A 16,760-nucleotide genomic window follows, 5' to 3' on the forward strand; every position below is an offset into this window, starting at 1 on the left:
AAATGCAAAAACCTTTAATGGAGTCTACCTTTATGGCAGTCATTTTAAAGGCAAATGAGGGAACTTTCTACCAGAAATAAAATACAAATCTCTACAGCAGAATAATTTATTGACTCAAGAAAAAACAAACAAACAAACAAACAAACAAACAAACAAAAAACACAGTAAAACTGTCATGGTGTACTACAGTAATATCTTTGAGATCTGTCAGCATTTTTGTGACAAGCATGCCTAGAAACTTTTTTTAACTAACGATGTGAGAGATATGCAAGTTTCACACAGACGATCCTTAATTGAAAGAAGTGACTAAAATATAAACCTGTTCAGAAATCTGTGCAGACCAAATTATATTAGATTTCAAACAAATAGATGTTGAAAGAGGCTACATGTCAAAAAGCATTACCTTCAGACAGCAGTGTCCCATGCAACTCCAATTAGTCCTTTTTTCAGCATGGTGCAGCACACAGTATTGAGCAGTTTGACACCTTTCAGAAATGAAATGTTTAACAACAGCTAACAAATTTACAGGAACTGAAATCTTTATGAAAAAAGATCTACAACTGGGTTAAAGGAAGGCCGCTGAAAAGACCTTAGAAATTGTCTTTCAGAATTAGTTACACCAGGTACTGCTGTACGGGCAGTGTGGTGAGAAAGCTGTGTAGTCATTGTTTTGTTTGATTTTATTTATTTTGTTCGGTTTTGTTATAGCCCATGTGTTTATTTTGTGTTGTGCTTTGTTATTTCCATGTTGTTCATAAGTATTGGTTGGAGAGAACTATTTGATTAGTAACATGAAATATAGTTCCAATAATGTATTGTGAAGATGAATCTCTTTTGTTCCCCTGAAGTGGCTTCAGTAAAACATTAAGGATGTCCAAATTTTCTCAAAGAATTGTTTTCTACTGTTGCTAACACAGGAAGTCCAAAGAGTATAAGTCACACAACACCCTGTTTTCAGTGATCTCTTTTTAACTAACAGATAGATATCTTTTGGTCAGTATGCTGTGATTGTAATGCTTAGGAAGACTAACTTTCCCTATAACTATGGGAAATAAGAAGACTGAACATCTAGGAGTGGGTTGTAGATTTCCCATTTAACTGTGGATTGCGTGTCTTAAGAAATTAATTTGTTTTAAAAAGGCTATTGCACGGACGTCACAGAAATATTTTCAGTTACCTATATGCTATGCGGGATTTAATGCAGCAACATGAAGGTGAAAGATCTTTTCTTTAAAAAGAAAAATACAAAGAAGGAAATTTATTTCTGTTGGAAAAATCTAGTTATGTAGGACTAAATAACACTACGCAAAACTTAGTAAATACTCTATTTATTAAATATTCTATTCAACTTAATAGAATCACAGGACTGCAGAATGGTCAGCATTGGAAGGGATCTCTGAAGGTCATCTTGTCTAACTGCCCTGCTCAAGCAGTGCCACCTATATAGCCTGTTGACCAGGACTATGTTCATATGGATTTTGAATATCTCTAAGGATGAATTTGCAATAAATATTCTCCCCTACCTCTCTGGGAAATCTGTCTTATTTGCTTATGTGCTTAGTCATCCTCACAGTTAAAAAGCATTTCCTGATGTTCAGATGGAACTTCCTGTGTTTCAGTTTGTGCCTATTGCCTCGTGCTCCGGTCCCTTAGTCATTTTCATGGCCCTTCATTGGACTTTCTCCAGTATGTCCACATCTATCTTTTACAGAGAATTCCAGAATTGGACCCAGGCGTGTCTTCACCAGTGCCCAGTAAAAGGGAAGGATCACCACCCACCACCTGTTGGCAATACTTTGCCTAATGCAGTCCAGCATACCAATGGCCTTCTTCGTGTCAAGGGCATACTTCTAGCTCATATTCAACTTGGTGTCTGCCAGGACCCCCAGATCCTTTTCTGTCAGGCTCCTTTTCAGCTGGGTGTCTCTGAACATGTGCTAGTGGCAGGGGTTGTTCCTCCCCAGGTACAGGACTTTGCATTTCTTCCTTGTTGAAATGTATGAGGTTCCTGTCAGCCCACTTCTCCAGACTGTGAAGGTCTCTCTGGATGGCAACATGATCCCTCTTCTATCAACAATTCCTCACAGTTTTGCGTCATCTTCTAACTTGCTGAGGATATGCTCTAGCCCATCACCCAAATCATTTATGAAGATGTGAAAGAGGACTGTGCCCAATATTGATCCCAGGTGTAGCCTTTGCACCACTGATCACCACCCTTTGGGCTTGGCCATTCCCCCAGTTTTCAATCTGCTCTTTCAGTCAATTCAGTCTGCTCGACCAATTCATACCTTTGCAGCTTGTCTATGAGGAACTAATGAGAGACAGTGTCAAAAACCTTACTGAAATCAAGGTAGCCAATATCTAGTGCTCTTCCCTCATCTACCAGGCTAGTCACTTCATCATAGAAGGTTATCAAATCTAGGCTATGTCTAATGAAAACAAACTAGTCCAAAAGTGCTAAGATATAGGCATAGTAATTTTCTGAATTAGGTCTTTAGATGATGCAGTTACACTGAAGTCTGTAGATAACTAAGATGATCAGAAAAAATATGTAAATAAAAGCCTTTCATAGAATACTAAGTATCTTGTGTTTGACTACCTAGTGTTTTCTGCTCCTCTCTTCTTTGTTGAATGAGTATTAATGTATTGTACAGGAGGAAAGAGAGTACAGTCTGTACAGCCTAGAGAAGTTAATGATCTAAGAAAAGCCATACGCTTTACAATATTTACACAGTTTGAGAGCTCATTCTTTCTGTTTGAACACTGCACTAATGTATTTTTTTTATCTAGCTGTTTAAAATACTCCATTTTGGAACAATGGTTGCCTTGTGAGGTTTCAGGAAGGATTCTGCCGAAACAGTCAGTGCTCATCCTCTTGCCCTGTGCTACTGAATCTGGTGACCAAGGGGGAGTCCATGATACTCAGCTGGAGGCCATATGTATGAGGCCATAGCAGGGGACAGGTGGTCATCTGTGAGTCCTAAACTAGCTGCAAGAAACCTGTCAGTTTTGTTTGAAGCATGAAAGCAGGTGATGTAAATCTGATGTATTTATTGGTTACAAAATGAGTAGGCATAGGTTTACCAACAAAACAGATCCTTTCATAATGTTGGAATAATTGCTTTGCATAAGTTTTCAGGGAAGTTGAAACATACAAAATCACCCACTGGAGATTCATTTGTTTTGAAAAAGGTAGCCATCTGGGAAGTGTTTAATAAGGTCACTAATTAAATGGGTTGATAAGGAATTTAACAATACCCTTTGCACTACATTTATGTGATGACTCTTTGAGATTGCAGTTAGGTACATTCTGCATCACTAGATCTAATCCATGATCTGATTGGACAACAGTAAGAGGCATTTCTCTTCTGCTCTCCTAATTTATGAAAATCCCAGGTTCGAATAGAGACCCTATGGCCTCATTAACACCTCTCATTTGTATGTCCCCTTCACAGTGAGAAATAACTTTGTGTTGCCTATGATTAGAGCTAATGAGAGAAAGTAACCTGGGACTTCATTAAAGTTGCTCTGCCAAAGAAGACAGTCTGTAAACAGAAGGCAAGGAAGCTTTCTGGGAAAATGCCACCTCCAGGTAATAGGACACCAGAGAAAAAAATGTTCTTAAACTTTGTGACTTGAAAAATTTTCTTAAACAGTGACTTGAATAAGTTGCTGAGATAAAACAAGTTCTGAAGGTGACTATTTTTCTACAATGAGTACAAAGAGAGATACAAATGACTAAAGCAGATGTAGTGCTTCTTAGATGCCTACAATTTAGGTTAGATGATTATCAGTCTTCAGGAGAGTGGGACAATCATTTAGAAAGAAGAAGCAAATGCTTACCAATGAAAGCTGAGATAATCAGATGGGATCATGTTTTTGACAGTTACAGGTTCTGAGGGGTAACATTTCTGCTGTCTCGAGCAGAGGATGATATTTATAAACCTATTAGAAAAACATGACAACACTCTAGACATGACAACACTCTACAACAAAAAAAAAAAAAAAAAAAAAGAAAAAGGAAGAAAAGATTATAACATGGCATAAAAGGAAAAGCTGGGGAAAGGTGCAAAATGTGGTTGCATTTGCAAGAGCTGCAAATACCAGACTGAAAAGGTTAATAGTTGTAACATTTTGGAAAAGACTACTCTGCTTTTGAGTTCAAAGTCTTTCAACATAAACACAATTTTCTTATTAAAGTGCATTCAGTTCATGATCAAAGGGCAAAAGTATTTGAGGAATATCTTGAAGATACATTCCAGGCAGTGGAAATGTTCTCAGCAGAGTACAAAATTCAGCTCAATCTGACTGCTCATCGTTTACACCCAAGAAAGTTTATGCTCAACCATAGCAGATCTTAAAAGTGTAATGACATAGGGTTATTTTTCTGTGGTTGTTTTTCTCTTTTTCAGAAGTAGGTGAATTAGCAGTCAGGCCAACAGTAGCCTGAACTGGGTGCTTCAGGAGCACAGTACGAATATGGTGAGAGTGCAGTTCTCAATTTCTGCAATTCTCTCTGAGCCTCCAGCTGTACCAGAACTGCATGGGCCAGACGGACTTTGGAGAAATCAAATGGAGTTCGGCATGATTTGATGCTCTCATCTGTTGCTACTCAAGGAAAATATGACTGCCCACCCCTGTGCCCACAAGCAGCAAAAATCTTGTCTCTGGTGTTACACAGTGATGTCTTTTTATGCCAGGCATATAGTGGATGAAAGGAAAAAGAAAAAAAAAAAAAAAGAGCTATGTCTCCTTTAACTTCTTGAAGGGTCTATGTTAACATATGCTGAATGTATTAAATACACTTTAAAAGCCTCAGGTGAGCAACACTCCTTTTAGGGAAATTCCTTCAATCTATAACACCATCAGAAAATGGGAGATATCACCTGGCAGCAGCCGTGAAACTGCTCTTTCAAGAGAGATCAAGATATTCTAGTGATCACACAATTCACTTCAGAAACTAACACTGAACATTAGAAAATGAACTGCATCAGACAAAACTCACCAGGGATGAAGAAAAAGACAATTATCCATTAATTTATTGGAAAATTTATTGGAAAGGTAGAGGTGTTTTTTTTTTGTTGTTGTTTGTTTGTTTGTTTCTTTAATCTTTTTTTTATTGTTCTGTGATAAAGAATTAAAGTGGTCATATTGTCACTACCAAGGATTATCTTCCACAGTACAAAAGCTGAGGTGTTGCATATTTCAGTCATTGTTCATTTTTATGTCATTATAGAGTGCAAACTTACAAGATGACAGCGTAAAGGAGACAATTTTAGATACGGATAGTTTGCTCTGCTGAAATGTAGCATCATTGAATTTTTATGCTCTACAGTGCTGAATGCTTCAGAGCTCTACAGAACACAAAAAAGAAAGACAAGATACATGTACAACATGCACATATCCCAGCAAAATGAGCGGAGGACACCATTTGCCACTGAACATAGCTTTTTCTTCAATACCAAGTCATCAACTTCACCATAGCCTCTTCTCAGATACCAACATTTTACTGTCCATTCCCAGAACTAGTCCTCCATACTCCAACCGGATGGCATAGGACGAGGCCAGAGGTATTACCTCCTTCTGTTTGGTGATATGTTAATTCTAGCAAAGCCAGTTAACAGATTAAAAAATTGACAGCATATCGGCCTTCTTCAGCTGGTAACCATGTGCTAGCTTTTGACTTCCTCATCTGTCCTTTCTGTCCCAATTTGGGTGTCCAGAAAGGCTGCACACAGATGTAATCTTGACAGCCTGCTCACCCGGGCTCCATGACACCGAGCCATCCCTATGATTCTTTTTCTGCCACTCCTCCTGGTGCTTCCATGTCCATCTTGCCCCACCCACCATACGATCAGGCAAGCCATAGAATTTCTATATCAATTCTTTATATAGATCCCTCACTGGCTGTCACAGCACTGCTGTAAGCCAAAATATCAATATATCCAAGCTATATAAAGTTCTGAAGGATGTAAATGTGTGGATATTTTACATCAAAATTTTAATTACAAAAGTATCATTTTCTGGCATTGTCAGATTCAGTGTTGCTTTTCACTACTGCTTTTTATTCCTTTATTGTGTTTTCCACAATATCTTTGATCTTATTAAAGACGCTTTTGACCTCATTAAGCAGGAAAGCCTTTAAATGACAAAAGTGACAAGCACTAGTTGAAATGGAAAGAGAAGGAGCAGCATGACTTCTCTTTTTCCCATCTTCCCTCCGTGCAGCATACTGGCATAACTGTACATTGGCCTGTTTAGACTTCTGCATGCATACTGAAGTGGAGGGACAAAACTTAAAAGCTTTGGGTTTCTACTCAAAGATGTCTGTATATTCAAAATGAAAGGCTTTTCTGATCTTGTCAGAGGACAGCAAATAACCAGAAATACATATTTTTAAAAATATAGCCTGTTGTATCAGAATCACTTCTTAATGATTAAAAACAGTTAATAAGCTGCTGTGTTTTTTTTTTTTTTTTTTTAACCCAGGTTTTGCTTTCCTCTGCATGGCATATAAATAGCTATAGCAAAACACTATAATTCCCAGTCTTGAATGAAAGAATAAAACATAATCGTTTCTTATCTGCTTGACCAAATTTGATAAGTTAGCAAGCAAATAGGAGTTTCTTCTGTCATTTTCAGCTCTTCTTTCCTGGAGGTCAGCCTCTAGACAAGATCTCAAAGCCAGAAAACCAACCATTTAAAGGATGTCACTCTAAAAATAATTGAATCCTTGAAGAGTCCCTTTGAAAAATGTTTCCAAAAAGAATCATCTTTAATGCTTTGCGAAACCACAGGTAAAAAAATGCATAAACAATTGGATTAAATACAGAATTTAAATAACCAAACCAAACCAAAGCATCAATGAGAATAGGAGGAGCCATATAATTCATAAATGGATCAGTTGCTGTAAAGAAGAAGAATGGGCTCCAGCATATAAAAAATACTCCCATTATTATACATAATGTCCTTGCAGCTTTCCTTTCTCTGCAGCATGAAATGTGGTGCTTCATTTCACATCTCTTCTTTTGGCTAATTGCTTCAATGGATCTTGCATGCCTCTTGGCTATAGAGTATATCTTCCTATAGACGTACAGCATAACAAATCCAGGGATGTAAAAAGACACTACGGAGGCCACAACACCTGAAGTTTCACTAAAGAAGACAAAGCATCCTCCTGCACAATGGATGTGATTATAAATCTCTTCTGCTCCTAGCAGATTTAGTTCTAGAAAGATCATCCCAAAAGCAAAACCAGCAGGGACAGTCCAACTTATGAATATCATGACCAGGATAACAAAACTATTTATCTTTGATTTGTATCTTAGAGGGTCACACACAGCATAGTAACGATCAATGGATATGAAAGAAAGATGGAAGATGGAAGCTGTGCTCAGCATAATGTCCATGCTTGTGTGGATCTTGCAGAAGAAGTCGCCAAAATACCAGCAGTGTTCAACAGAGCGCACCATGCTGCAAGGCATGATGAGGAATCCCAGCAAAAAGTCAGCTGTGGCCATGGAAAGTATCAAGAAGTTGGTAGGCGTGTGGAGCTGCTTAAAATGTGATATTGAGATGATAACCATCAGATTTCCAAACACTGTGGCCAGAATAATGCAAACCATGAAGATATACATGGAAATGCGGATACTGTTTGACCAGCTGCTCTTTATGCAAGAGCCATTTACAGATTCACAACACAGTTGCATCCTTACTGAGGTACCAAATCCATGCAGCGATAGGGCACAGCTTATATGGCATGTCCTAATGCTGAGGGACATTTACAGCCATTTTTTCGTTTCTTTGTGAGAGAAGCTGAACGAAGAAAAAAAAAGAAAAGAGCAATCATAAACACCTTCATCTAGTTGAATGTGTAGAAAATTCACATTTCACTACTTATGAAAGATGAAATTATTTTGCAATTATACATTTAATAGAACAAGACTTTTATCATAAGATTTCCCTTGAAGCACATATCTCATTTGATAAAATAAAATGTATAATTGGGTGTCCTCATGCCTGAATAACAGTGGGTCCCATTGCACTGGGCAATGTATTGGGTTTTCCTGGCAAAGTTTAGGTAGCAGGTGGGCTTCAGGGGTGGCCTCTGTGAGCAGAGCCCAGCAGCTGCCCCATGTCATATCAGAGCCAGCTACAGCTGGCTCCAAAAGGGACCTGCTGCTGGCCAGAGCCAAGCCAGGGAGTGATGCTAGTTGGGCCTCTTTGAGAGCAGATTTAAGAAAGGGAAAAAACTGCTGTGCAACAGTAGCTGGGAGAGGAAAAATACTGCTGTGCACGCACAGGGCTGGTGAGCACTGAGTACCTGGTGGTGGAAATGGGTTAGCCTTGGTCTTAGAGGCACAAAATACATGTAAATGCCTGGCCACAAATATAGAGATGAGAATCCTTTTGAGGACATCCAATGAAAATGTGTGTTTGTGTAAAACCAGAGGGACATCTTTCTGCTGTACAGGCCTGATGCAGTCTGATTTCCGAGAGGGTAGCCCACATTCACAGGGGAGAGCACTGCCCAGTGAACAGCAAACATGCTCAGCACAGCCTCAGGAACGAAGTGAGAAGTTATACATCAGCATTAACCTCACAGCTTGGGCGCAGGACAGACATGGGCACCTCTCAGCTGCCTTCCTGGCATGGCAGGGAGACCTCTGCTGCATCGAGGCTCCATCAGGCCTTCAGAAGACCCCAGGGCACAGGGCTGGGCCCTCCCTGGGCCCTCCCTACAGCCTGTTCTGGGCTGCTTGGCCTGCGTGTGTGGCAGTCTTCATCCCCGCAGGCTGGCAGCCTCTCTTCCAGACCTGTCCCGACAGAGGGGGCTGAACCTGTTGTACACCTGGCAAAATCAAAATGTTTCCATGAACACCTCATTTTCAGGCAGATGGCACTGCTTGGCCAGATCAAGTCTTACTGTAAAATCCTGTAGGATTGAGTTGGCATGTAGGGAAAAAATGTACGAGGAGAAATAGTTTTCTGATCTTACACTGCACAAATGTAATGGAAGAGCCTGACTACTCTGAAGCACTAAATGCCATTTACGTAAACATCTTTAATGTCAGGCTCTCGTTTATTTCAGCAGTAGTAGTTTAGCATTGTTATGTGTAATTATTTTGTTGATACTGCTTTGGAGAAGGACAGACATGGAGAGAAATATTTGCTGAACATTGCTTTAGTCTGCTTCATTATTTGCTTATTTAGGATGCAAATATTGCTGTCCTTCTCTTGTGAGTGCAGTAATTTGACTATTTTACTAGTCTCTCTCTCTCTTTTTTTTTTTTTTCCAAAAGCATTTCATGAAAGTATTCAAGCATTTGGCAATGAACATTCATTCTGGTTTTCCTTTAATTAATAGAAAAATAATATTATCATGAAAAAGATCATCACCATATGCTATTCAGTATCATTATGATATAACGTGACTGTTTAAGTCAGAAAAATACTGACACAGCAATTCAACCACCTAACCCATTTGCTTTGGGCTTTGATGCCTGTGTTTATTTTAGACAGAACATAACAGAATAAAGTATTTTTTTCCCTGTTGAAACAAATTTTCTTACAAGCACATTGCGCTATTAAAGCTAACTAGAAGTCAAATGTAGATGATAAACTATAGCTTGCAAACCCCTGACAGCTACCATGAACAGCCTGTGTTATACAGACAGACTTTCTAGTGCCAGACATTGGCTGTCTCATTTTAGGTGGTGGCATCCGAGCACCAGGGATGCAGTGTACCCAGGAGGTACCTTCAGGAATACAGGACAGATGGAATCTGAGTGTGTACATTTACTGTTTGGTGTGCATCTTGCTTCCTCTTTTTCTGCTTGCTAATTATTTTAAACAATCTTTGTTCTTTTACACTTTTCTGTAAATATCAGATTTTGCATATTTTTCCTTCACCTTTAGTCAGTATTTTCATACTACCTATTATTCCTTCTTTTGGCATATTTCCACCCAAAATAGAGAAAGCACAGCCAGCTGGATTTTTATTAACCCAAAATTTCACAACAGAAAATATTAAATGACAATTTAACTATATATTGTACAGAATTAAAAAGAAAAGGAAAGAAAAGGAAAGAAAAGGAAAGAAAAGGAAAGAAAAGAAAAGGAAAGGAAAGGAAAGGAAAGGAAAGGAAAGGAAAGGAAAGGAAAGGAAAGGAAAGGAAAGGAAAGGAAAGGAAAGGAAAGGAAAGGAAAGGAAAGGAAAGGAAAGGAAAGGAAAGGAAAGGAAAGAAAAGAAAAGAAAAGAAAAGAAAAGAAAAGAAAAGAAAAGAAAAGAAAAGAAAAGAAAAGAAAAGAAAAGAAAAGAAAAGAAAAGAAAAGAAAAGAAAAGAAAAGAAAAGAAAAGAAAAGAAAAGAAAAGTTTAAGTTCATTTAGATTGGAAATGTGTCACATAGATTTTTACCTTCATTTTATGTGTAAAGAAACTAAACAAATATGGTAAAATGGGATATGAAGCCAAACAAAAAGAATTAAGGTGTTACTTCTAGTTTCCTCTTCAACTTTTTGTTGTCTCTGTTTTCTTTTGTTCTCTGACAGTGCAACTGTTTAGCCTAAATGAATATGATTTCCCATGGAAAAAAAAAAAAATTCTTTAAAAAAAAACACACTTATTTTCAGGGGATTTTTTGTTGTAGTTGTTGCTTTTAAACTGAAAGAAGAAACTCCATCCAAAAAAGGAGTGAGAAAAAAAAAAAAAAAAGAGAAAAAAAAAAGAACAAATTGTGCAATTCTGCTCAAGTGTGTTTTGCATGAAAACAGAAGCAAAATAAATCCAAATTCCTGTGGAAAACTATCCAAATGGGCTGAAGAAGTTTTCAACAAGAAAGTAGGATAATTCCCTTAATTACAATGAGCAGTTAGCTTAAAATATGATACAATATGAAGCACCCTTTAAAGAAACTGCTGTCCTACCTTTCTCTCCTGATGCTAGGTGGAAGTCTGCTCTTGGTGCTCATTTGTTTTCTGCTCATTCAGTTGCATCTTTCCTTTTAAAGATGCCCTCAAAAGGCAGCTGAGGCTGCTCATCATCGTACCTGTTCTGGGTATCATATATTTTGAGAGGATAGACACAATCCAGAACAGCCTCCCAGAGCTCCCAGCATACTGCTTAGGATATTGGGTGTAATGAATGGCACTCTTGACCCATTGTCTCAGAAGCAGCTGTTAATAGTAGCTCATACTCTATATTTTGTCATCTACTCATCTTTGTTTAACAGACCTTATTTATAGGTACATTTAATTCATCTGAAGTACGTTTACTTGTTTAATTAAACATTGTGGTCACTTTGTGAGCAGTCCAAGATTGCCTAGGAGCAGAACAAAAACTGTCATGTAGTCTTTCTTCTGTAAGCTTTGGTAGTTAATAGCAATATGTAACATTTCCCTTGAAATACTGTGTACAAATTGACTTGATGTGTATTTGTCAGCCTAATTCTGCTTACTCTACTGAACAAACAAGTTTAATATAACAGGCTAATCAGTTAACAGCTATGTGCAAAATACAGCTACTGAAAAGGTGTTTAAAGTAAACAGCTATTATTGACTGTACTGGAGTCACTGATGAGGATCATTCTTTTCATGCTGCACAAAGGACAATGCAGACCTTTGAAACAACTGTGATGCTGCTGAACATCACAGACTATTAATATGGTGATCATCACCTAAAGCCCACCCATTCGGGGCCATATACAACAATGTAGATTAAGATTATGCTTCTTGCCAACTATGGTCCATGACCTGGTTTAGCTGCTTCATCATATAGGCTGCCCAGGGAAGTGGTTGAGTCACCATCCCTGGAGGTCTTTAAAAGACGTTTAGATGTAGAGCTTAGTGATATGGTTTAGTGGAGGACTTGTTAGTGTTAGGTTGTAGATTGGACTAGGTGATCTTGGAGGTCTCTTCCAACCTAAATGATTCCATGATTCTATGATCATATTACGTGCACAAAAATTCAAGCCTATTCAAACAACTCGGTTCCTTTATTTTTCTTGAAGACTGGGGTGTTACAATGCAAGGTTCTCCTTGCAATGGGAAGAGAGTTTGCCAACTAAAAAAAAGTGTAAAAAACTTTCCGGATGAGTGAGAAATCACTTGAGACAGTCAACAGGATAGAGACGGGACAGATCCGATTACTTAGAGCTGGAGAAATGTCAAAGAGATTCTAGGCACCCTAATGTTTGCCTCTGAGAGGAGTCTTCACCCTTTTGAAATTCATGCCTGTGAGCCTTCCTTGGAGCCAGACATTTCTCTTTGAGGACTGAATTCTTGAGGACTGAATTTTTGAGGACTTTGAGGACTTGGTAATTACCATCTAGACAAACACATTTTTTAGGAAGGTAAAATTTAGGGGAACAGGCTGACATTGCCTCAGTTTGTACCAAACTCATAATTATGAAGAAATCTGATGGCCAGCTTGCTATAGGGACTTAGTCAAAGGACATACATGGATGCACGCACACACTGCTCTCTTGCCATGCTTCTCCTTTGAGAAGTACGGTGGCCAAATCTCATGGGGCTGATCTGGAAAAGCAGCTCTCCTTTGATGTGCTTTCAAGAAGAGCTTTCACGTGTTTCAGAAGCAGCAATTAGCCAAATCCCTACATCCTCTGGGATCCCACTGCCACCACAATCAGGGCAGACAATCTGGAAAGCGTATCTATGCTCTGAGCAGCTCTGCTCCTTCAGCTAGCATCCATCTAGGAAAACTGTGTTTGTTTGTTTGCTTGTTTGTTTTTGTTTGTTTTGTTTTTCTGTCTTTTTTCACAGTCAGATTTTTAGTCTGGCCAGTGGGTGCTTTTCTCCAGTTTCTGACTTACTATCCATTCTTCCATGTGACATTCTTTACATGTGACATTTCTCCAGTAAGCGACTTGATTTTTTTTAAACTTGCTCAGGACTGTGGAAAGGTTAGGAGTTCTAAGGCAGATGAATAAAATGAGGAGGAAGAGCTCAAAACCTGATAAAGATGATATGTTGTAGGGTTATTATATTCATCAGATAGCTTTATGACAGTCATTTCTTGTTTGCCTGTGCTGTGCATCATTGGAGTATGCTGGTGGAGGGGAAGTTCAAACAACAAATCTAAGAGCAGCCATTTCGAGTGTAGAACCCCTGGGGAAAGCCACATTTGCTCTCTAGCTATAGCTATCGGTAATGTTTACATAGTTTATATAGTTTAAAATACTTAAATATATTTTGAAAAGAAAAATGGAGAGAAAGTAGAAAGGTCATACTACAGGTGTTTTTTTTTTTTGTTTGTTTGTTTGTGTGTGTGTGTTTTTTTTTTTCTTTTTTTCCCCTGACACGAGTGTAGCTGGGCTCTCACCTTGACTTCACCCTACAGAAGAAAGGACGGATCCTCCAGGACCTCCCATGGCCAGCCTTCTGCTCCTACCAAAATCTCAGTTGGCTAAGGGAGAAGGACAAAGCTGCAAGTATGGGCAGGGGTGGTGTGTAATAGTGAAATGTTTAGTGAAATGAACGTAGCAATTTCTAAGATGCCAAGATAATTAAGTATTTAAGAATATCAAATTGACAAATAATTTAGAGCAACAAAGAAATGCTGGTAACAGGTACTAATATTATAGGTGCAACTGCTTCATATAAGCATTTTGTTGCTGCTTAATACTGATGTGGATCAAAATATTCTCAGACTTCCAGTTTACAGTATTATAGAGGTATATATCAAGCTCTATATTTGCATCCTCAGAACACATGAATAGTCACCATTCAACAGTCTTCTGAGTCTGTAATATTATAGTAAAACAGTTATACGTCAAAATTCAAAATGAAGACTTGTCTACAAAATCATTGCTGTGGCTTTTTTTTTTTTTTTTTGCAAGATTTACATTTTTGTAATAATTAGTTTTCAGATTCTTGGATACAGAGAAAAACAAGAAAAAGAGATGTTTTCACGTAGCCTATCATACATGGGTTTTCTACATTAAAATAAAATAAAAATAAAATAAAAAATAAGTATATGATTATTAAAACAGAAAAGACAAGGAAAAAAAAAAAAAAAAATCCCAGGGAATGGAAATAGTACTTTTGCCAGATCTCAAACTCATCTAAACGTGTTCAAAAATGGTTCTGTCCTTCTTTGGGAAGAACTTTGGCAAGAATGTGGAAAGGACACCAGAAATAGGAAGGAGCAGAATGCGTGTAAGGAGTGAGAACAGTTCCCATGGGGGAAAAAAAAAATATATATATATATATAAAAGCTGGACAGCAGTGATTTCAGCTGAGGATCTTGTTTACATTTATGTGGGCATGGTTTGGTCATTTGGCAGAAAATGTTGTTTTGCAGTATCCATTAGACAGAGGAAAGTTTCTCATTTTCACATGGTTCGTTTTAAAAGCTGGATCTCTCTAAGGAATTTAAAATTACTATCTGAGATGGCCCCATGGTTGAAGAGGAATTTTTAAAGTATGTAACTCCACTCACCATTTATGCAGTCCTCAGAAAATAAAAAGCACATCATTACAAGAAGTTATCTTCTTAAGTTTCCATTTGTACATTTGAAATCTGGGGAAAATGCACAAATTGCCAGTAAGCCATTAATTCAAAATAAATATTTAATTATATGGATTAAATGGGAAGAGGTACCAACTACTGAGCTGAACATTATTGCTGCAAACCTGGTGTAATTCTGGACAATCTGAAGTTAGACCAGATTTATAACAGGGAAATTTAAAGAACAGATGAGTTGATCAACCTCTAGATCTTTTTCCATTGTTTATATTCTTACTTTTCAGTGCAAAACATTACTTTTCCTTGCCAAGTAGAAATAGCTGTTTATACAGAGAAACATGATGTTTATGCAGCTTCTTAAAGTGCATTTTTTAGGCTCAACCTCCAAAATGAGATAAATGCAACTCTGAAATGCACAGAGAAGTAAGAGATTCTAGCAAGAAAAAAAAAAATAAAATATGTTTCTACAGCAACGCAAAACACATCTGTCCAAACCCAAGAAACTCACTCTGCACAGGAAGGGTTGTAAATGTTTTATAGCCCTGCTATTAGCAGAAGATACTGCCCCTGACACCAGCACCAGGAAGCTCCCCGGAGGGCAGGAGCAGCCCTTTGGTGCTCTCTCCAGGAGTCTGGCAAGTTCCCCGAGCCGTGGTGCCAAAGCAAGTCAGGTTCTCTGTGCCTTTCTGCTGTCCCCATGCACCCACCAGTCCCAAAGCAGCACACTCAGGACCGTGGCCAGTTTGTAGGCATTTTGGTGGCCCCCAAACACCACCTCCAATATGAAGGCAAAAATGGAGGAGGGAGGCAGCGAGCAGCAAGCACATAGGATCCCAGCTAGGTCACTCCACATCCTCATGGAATAGCTCCACAGAAAGTGAAGAGCATTGCTCCTCATACGTAGCTGTGCCTGAAAACAGGTTTGCCCCCTAGCTATGAGGTATTTGAGGTATTTCTTTGAGGTATTGGGAATTAGCATATCTTTGAGATATCTTTGAGGTATTGGGAATTAACAGCTTTTAAAATGATCCTCTGAGCCACTTCCAAAGTCTTACTACTGTTGATGCAGTTGCTGCTCAGTGCAGAAAGAATCATAAGTGCTAGCCACGGAAAATTCATCACCGATAATACTACTACTAATAATAATTTCCTAAACTAACATATTAGCAGCTATCTGTATGTGAGAAAGTAAGACTGTACCTGCTCAGGAGCTATTTCCTCATCACGAACCGGCGCAACCTGCGGATACAGCACAATAGTGACTCATCCCACACGGAGCCCACAGCTTGGCAGCTGCCTGCTTTGGTCTGACTCTGGATTAGAGCCTGCTGGAAACATCTCAGCAACAGAATGACGTAGGTATTAAATATTCAGAAAAGATAAGCAGACAATAAATCTGTTCTGTCACAAGCCGGTTGCATATGCAAAGATGAATGAATCTGAAATAAGTTAAAGCCAGGCTCATGGAAAGAAGCATACAAAAGAAAACTGCATGTTTATTATGGTTAAAGCCTAGATGGAGCTAACAGCACTGAACTGTTGCTACTAAGATAGCCTCATGGTTTCTAACTCAGGGCTCTACTTTCAAATTTGTTAGACTTTGACAAGCTTTAGCAATTTGAGTTATTTTAGAAAATTTGATGTGTCTATCCAAGACTTTCAAAGAAATCCAAACACAGTACTTCAACAGTATCTGAGAACAAGAGAGATTTAAAAAAGAAAAAAAGAAAAAAATATATATTGTTTCTTCTTGATTAAAAAAAAAAAAAAATCTGCTTATCTTCTATTTACAATGCCCTGCTGTTTACAATGCCCTTTACATCAGGGACTTAAAAGGTGTTGATTCCCTATGTATACCTTTTTCCATCTCAGAGGAACTATACCTAAATATGGCCAAATTGTAAATCAGCAGCAGTCTGATTTGTTTGTTTTTAAAGCACAGCTCATTTACCAGCATGAGTAAACTCTGAGGTTTCTCTGAGCCCTGAGCATGATGTGTGTGGCTCTGGTCACAGCATCTCCCTGTGGACTTGGTGTTGGGGCAGGTTAGAGAGATAAGAAAGCATGAGCCTGGCAAGGTGGCACAGGGGACATGGAACTGAACAGGAGGGACAACTCTTGGTGAAAGGAAGGTCTTGGAATGTCACGTTTTGGTTTGGAGGGGTGGCTGCTCTACAGGAAGCCATTGAAAAATAAAATGGCCCATAAAGGCTTATATGTCAATAAGCAATCTGTTGCTTACAGGACTCACATCACAGTACTCTCTGCCACTTT

The 16,760-nt window shown here is 38.5% G+C and overlaps 1 protein-coding gene across 1 annotated transcript; it reads right to left on the bottom strand.

The window, feature by feature from the left end:
• Nucleotides 1–5,033: 5,033 nt before the first annotated feature.
• Nucleotides 5,034–15,777, bottom strand: TAAR1 (trace amine associated receptor 1). The gene is made up of 3 exons (XM_032185880.1): nucleotides 15,687–15,777; nucleotides 14,460–14,540; nucleotides 5,034–7,815 (listed from the first exon to the last, which is right to left on the bottom strand). The coding sequence occupies exon 3, from the start codon at nucleotides 7,779–7,781 to the stop codon at nucleotides 6,711–6,713; it is 1,071 nt and encodes a 356-aa protein (XP_032041771.1). The 5' UTR covers nucleotides 7,782–7,815; nucleotides 14,460–14,540; nucleotides 15,687–15,777; the 3' UTR covers nucleotides 5,034–6,710.
• Nucleotides 15,778–16,760: the final 983 nt, after the last annotated feature.

The sequence above is a fragment of the Aythya fuligula genome, chromosome 3, assembly GCF_009819795.1.
Source record: "Aythya fuligula isolate bAytFul2 chromosome 3, bAytFul2.pri, whole genome shotgun sequence".
Taxonomy (NCBI): Eukaryota; Metazoa; Chordata; class Aves; order Anseriformes; family Anatidae; genus Aythya; species Aythya fuligula.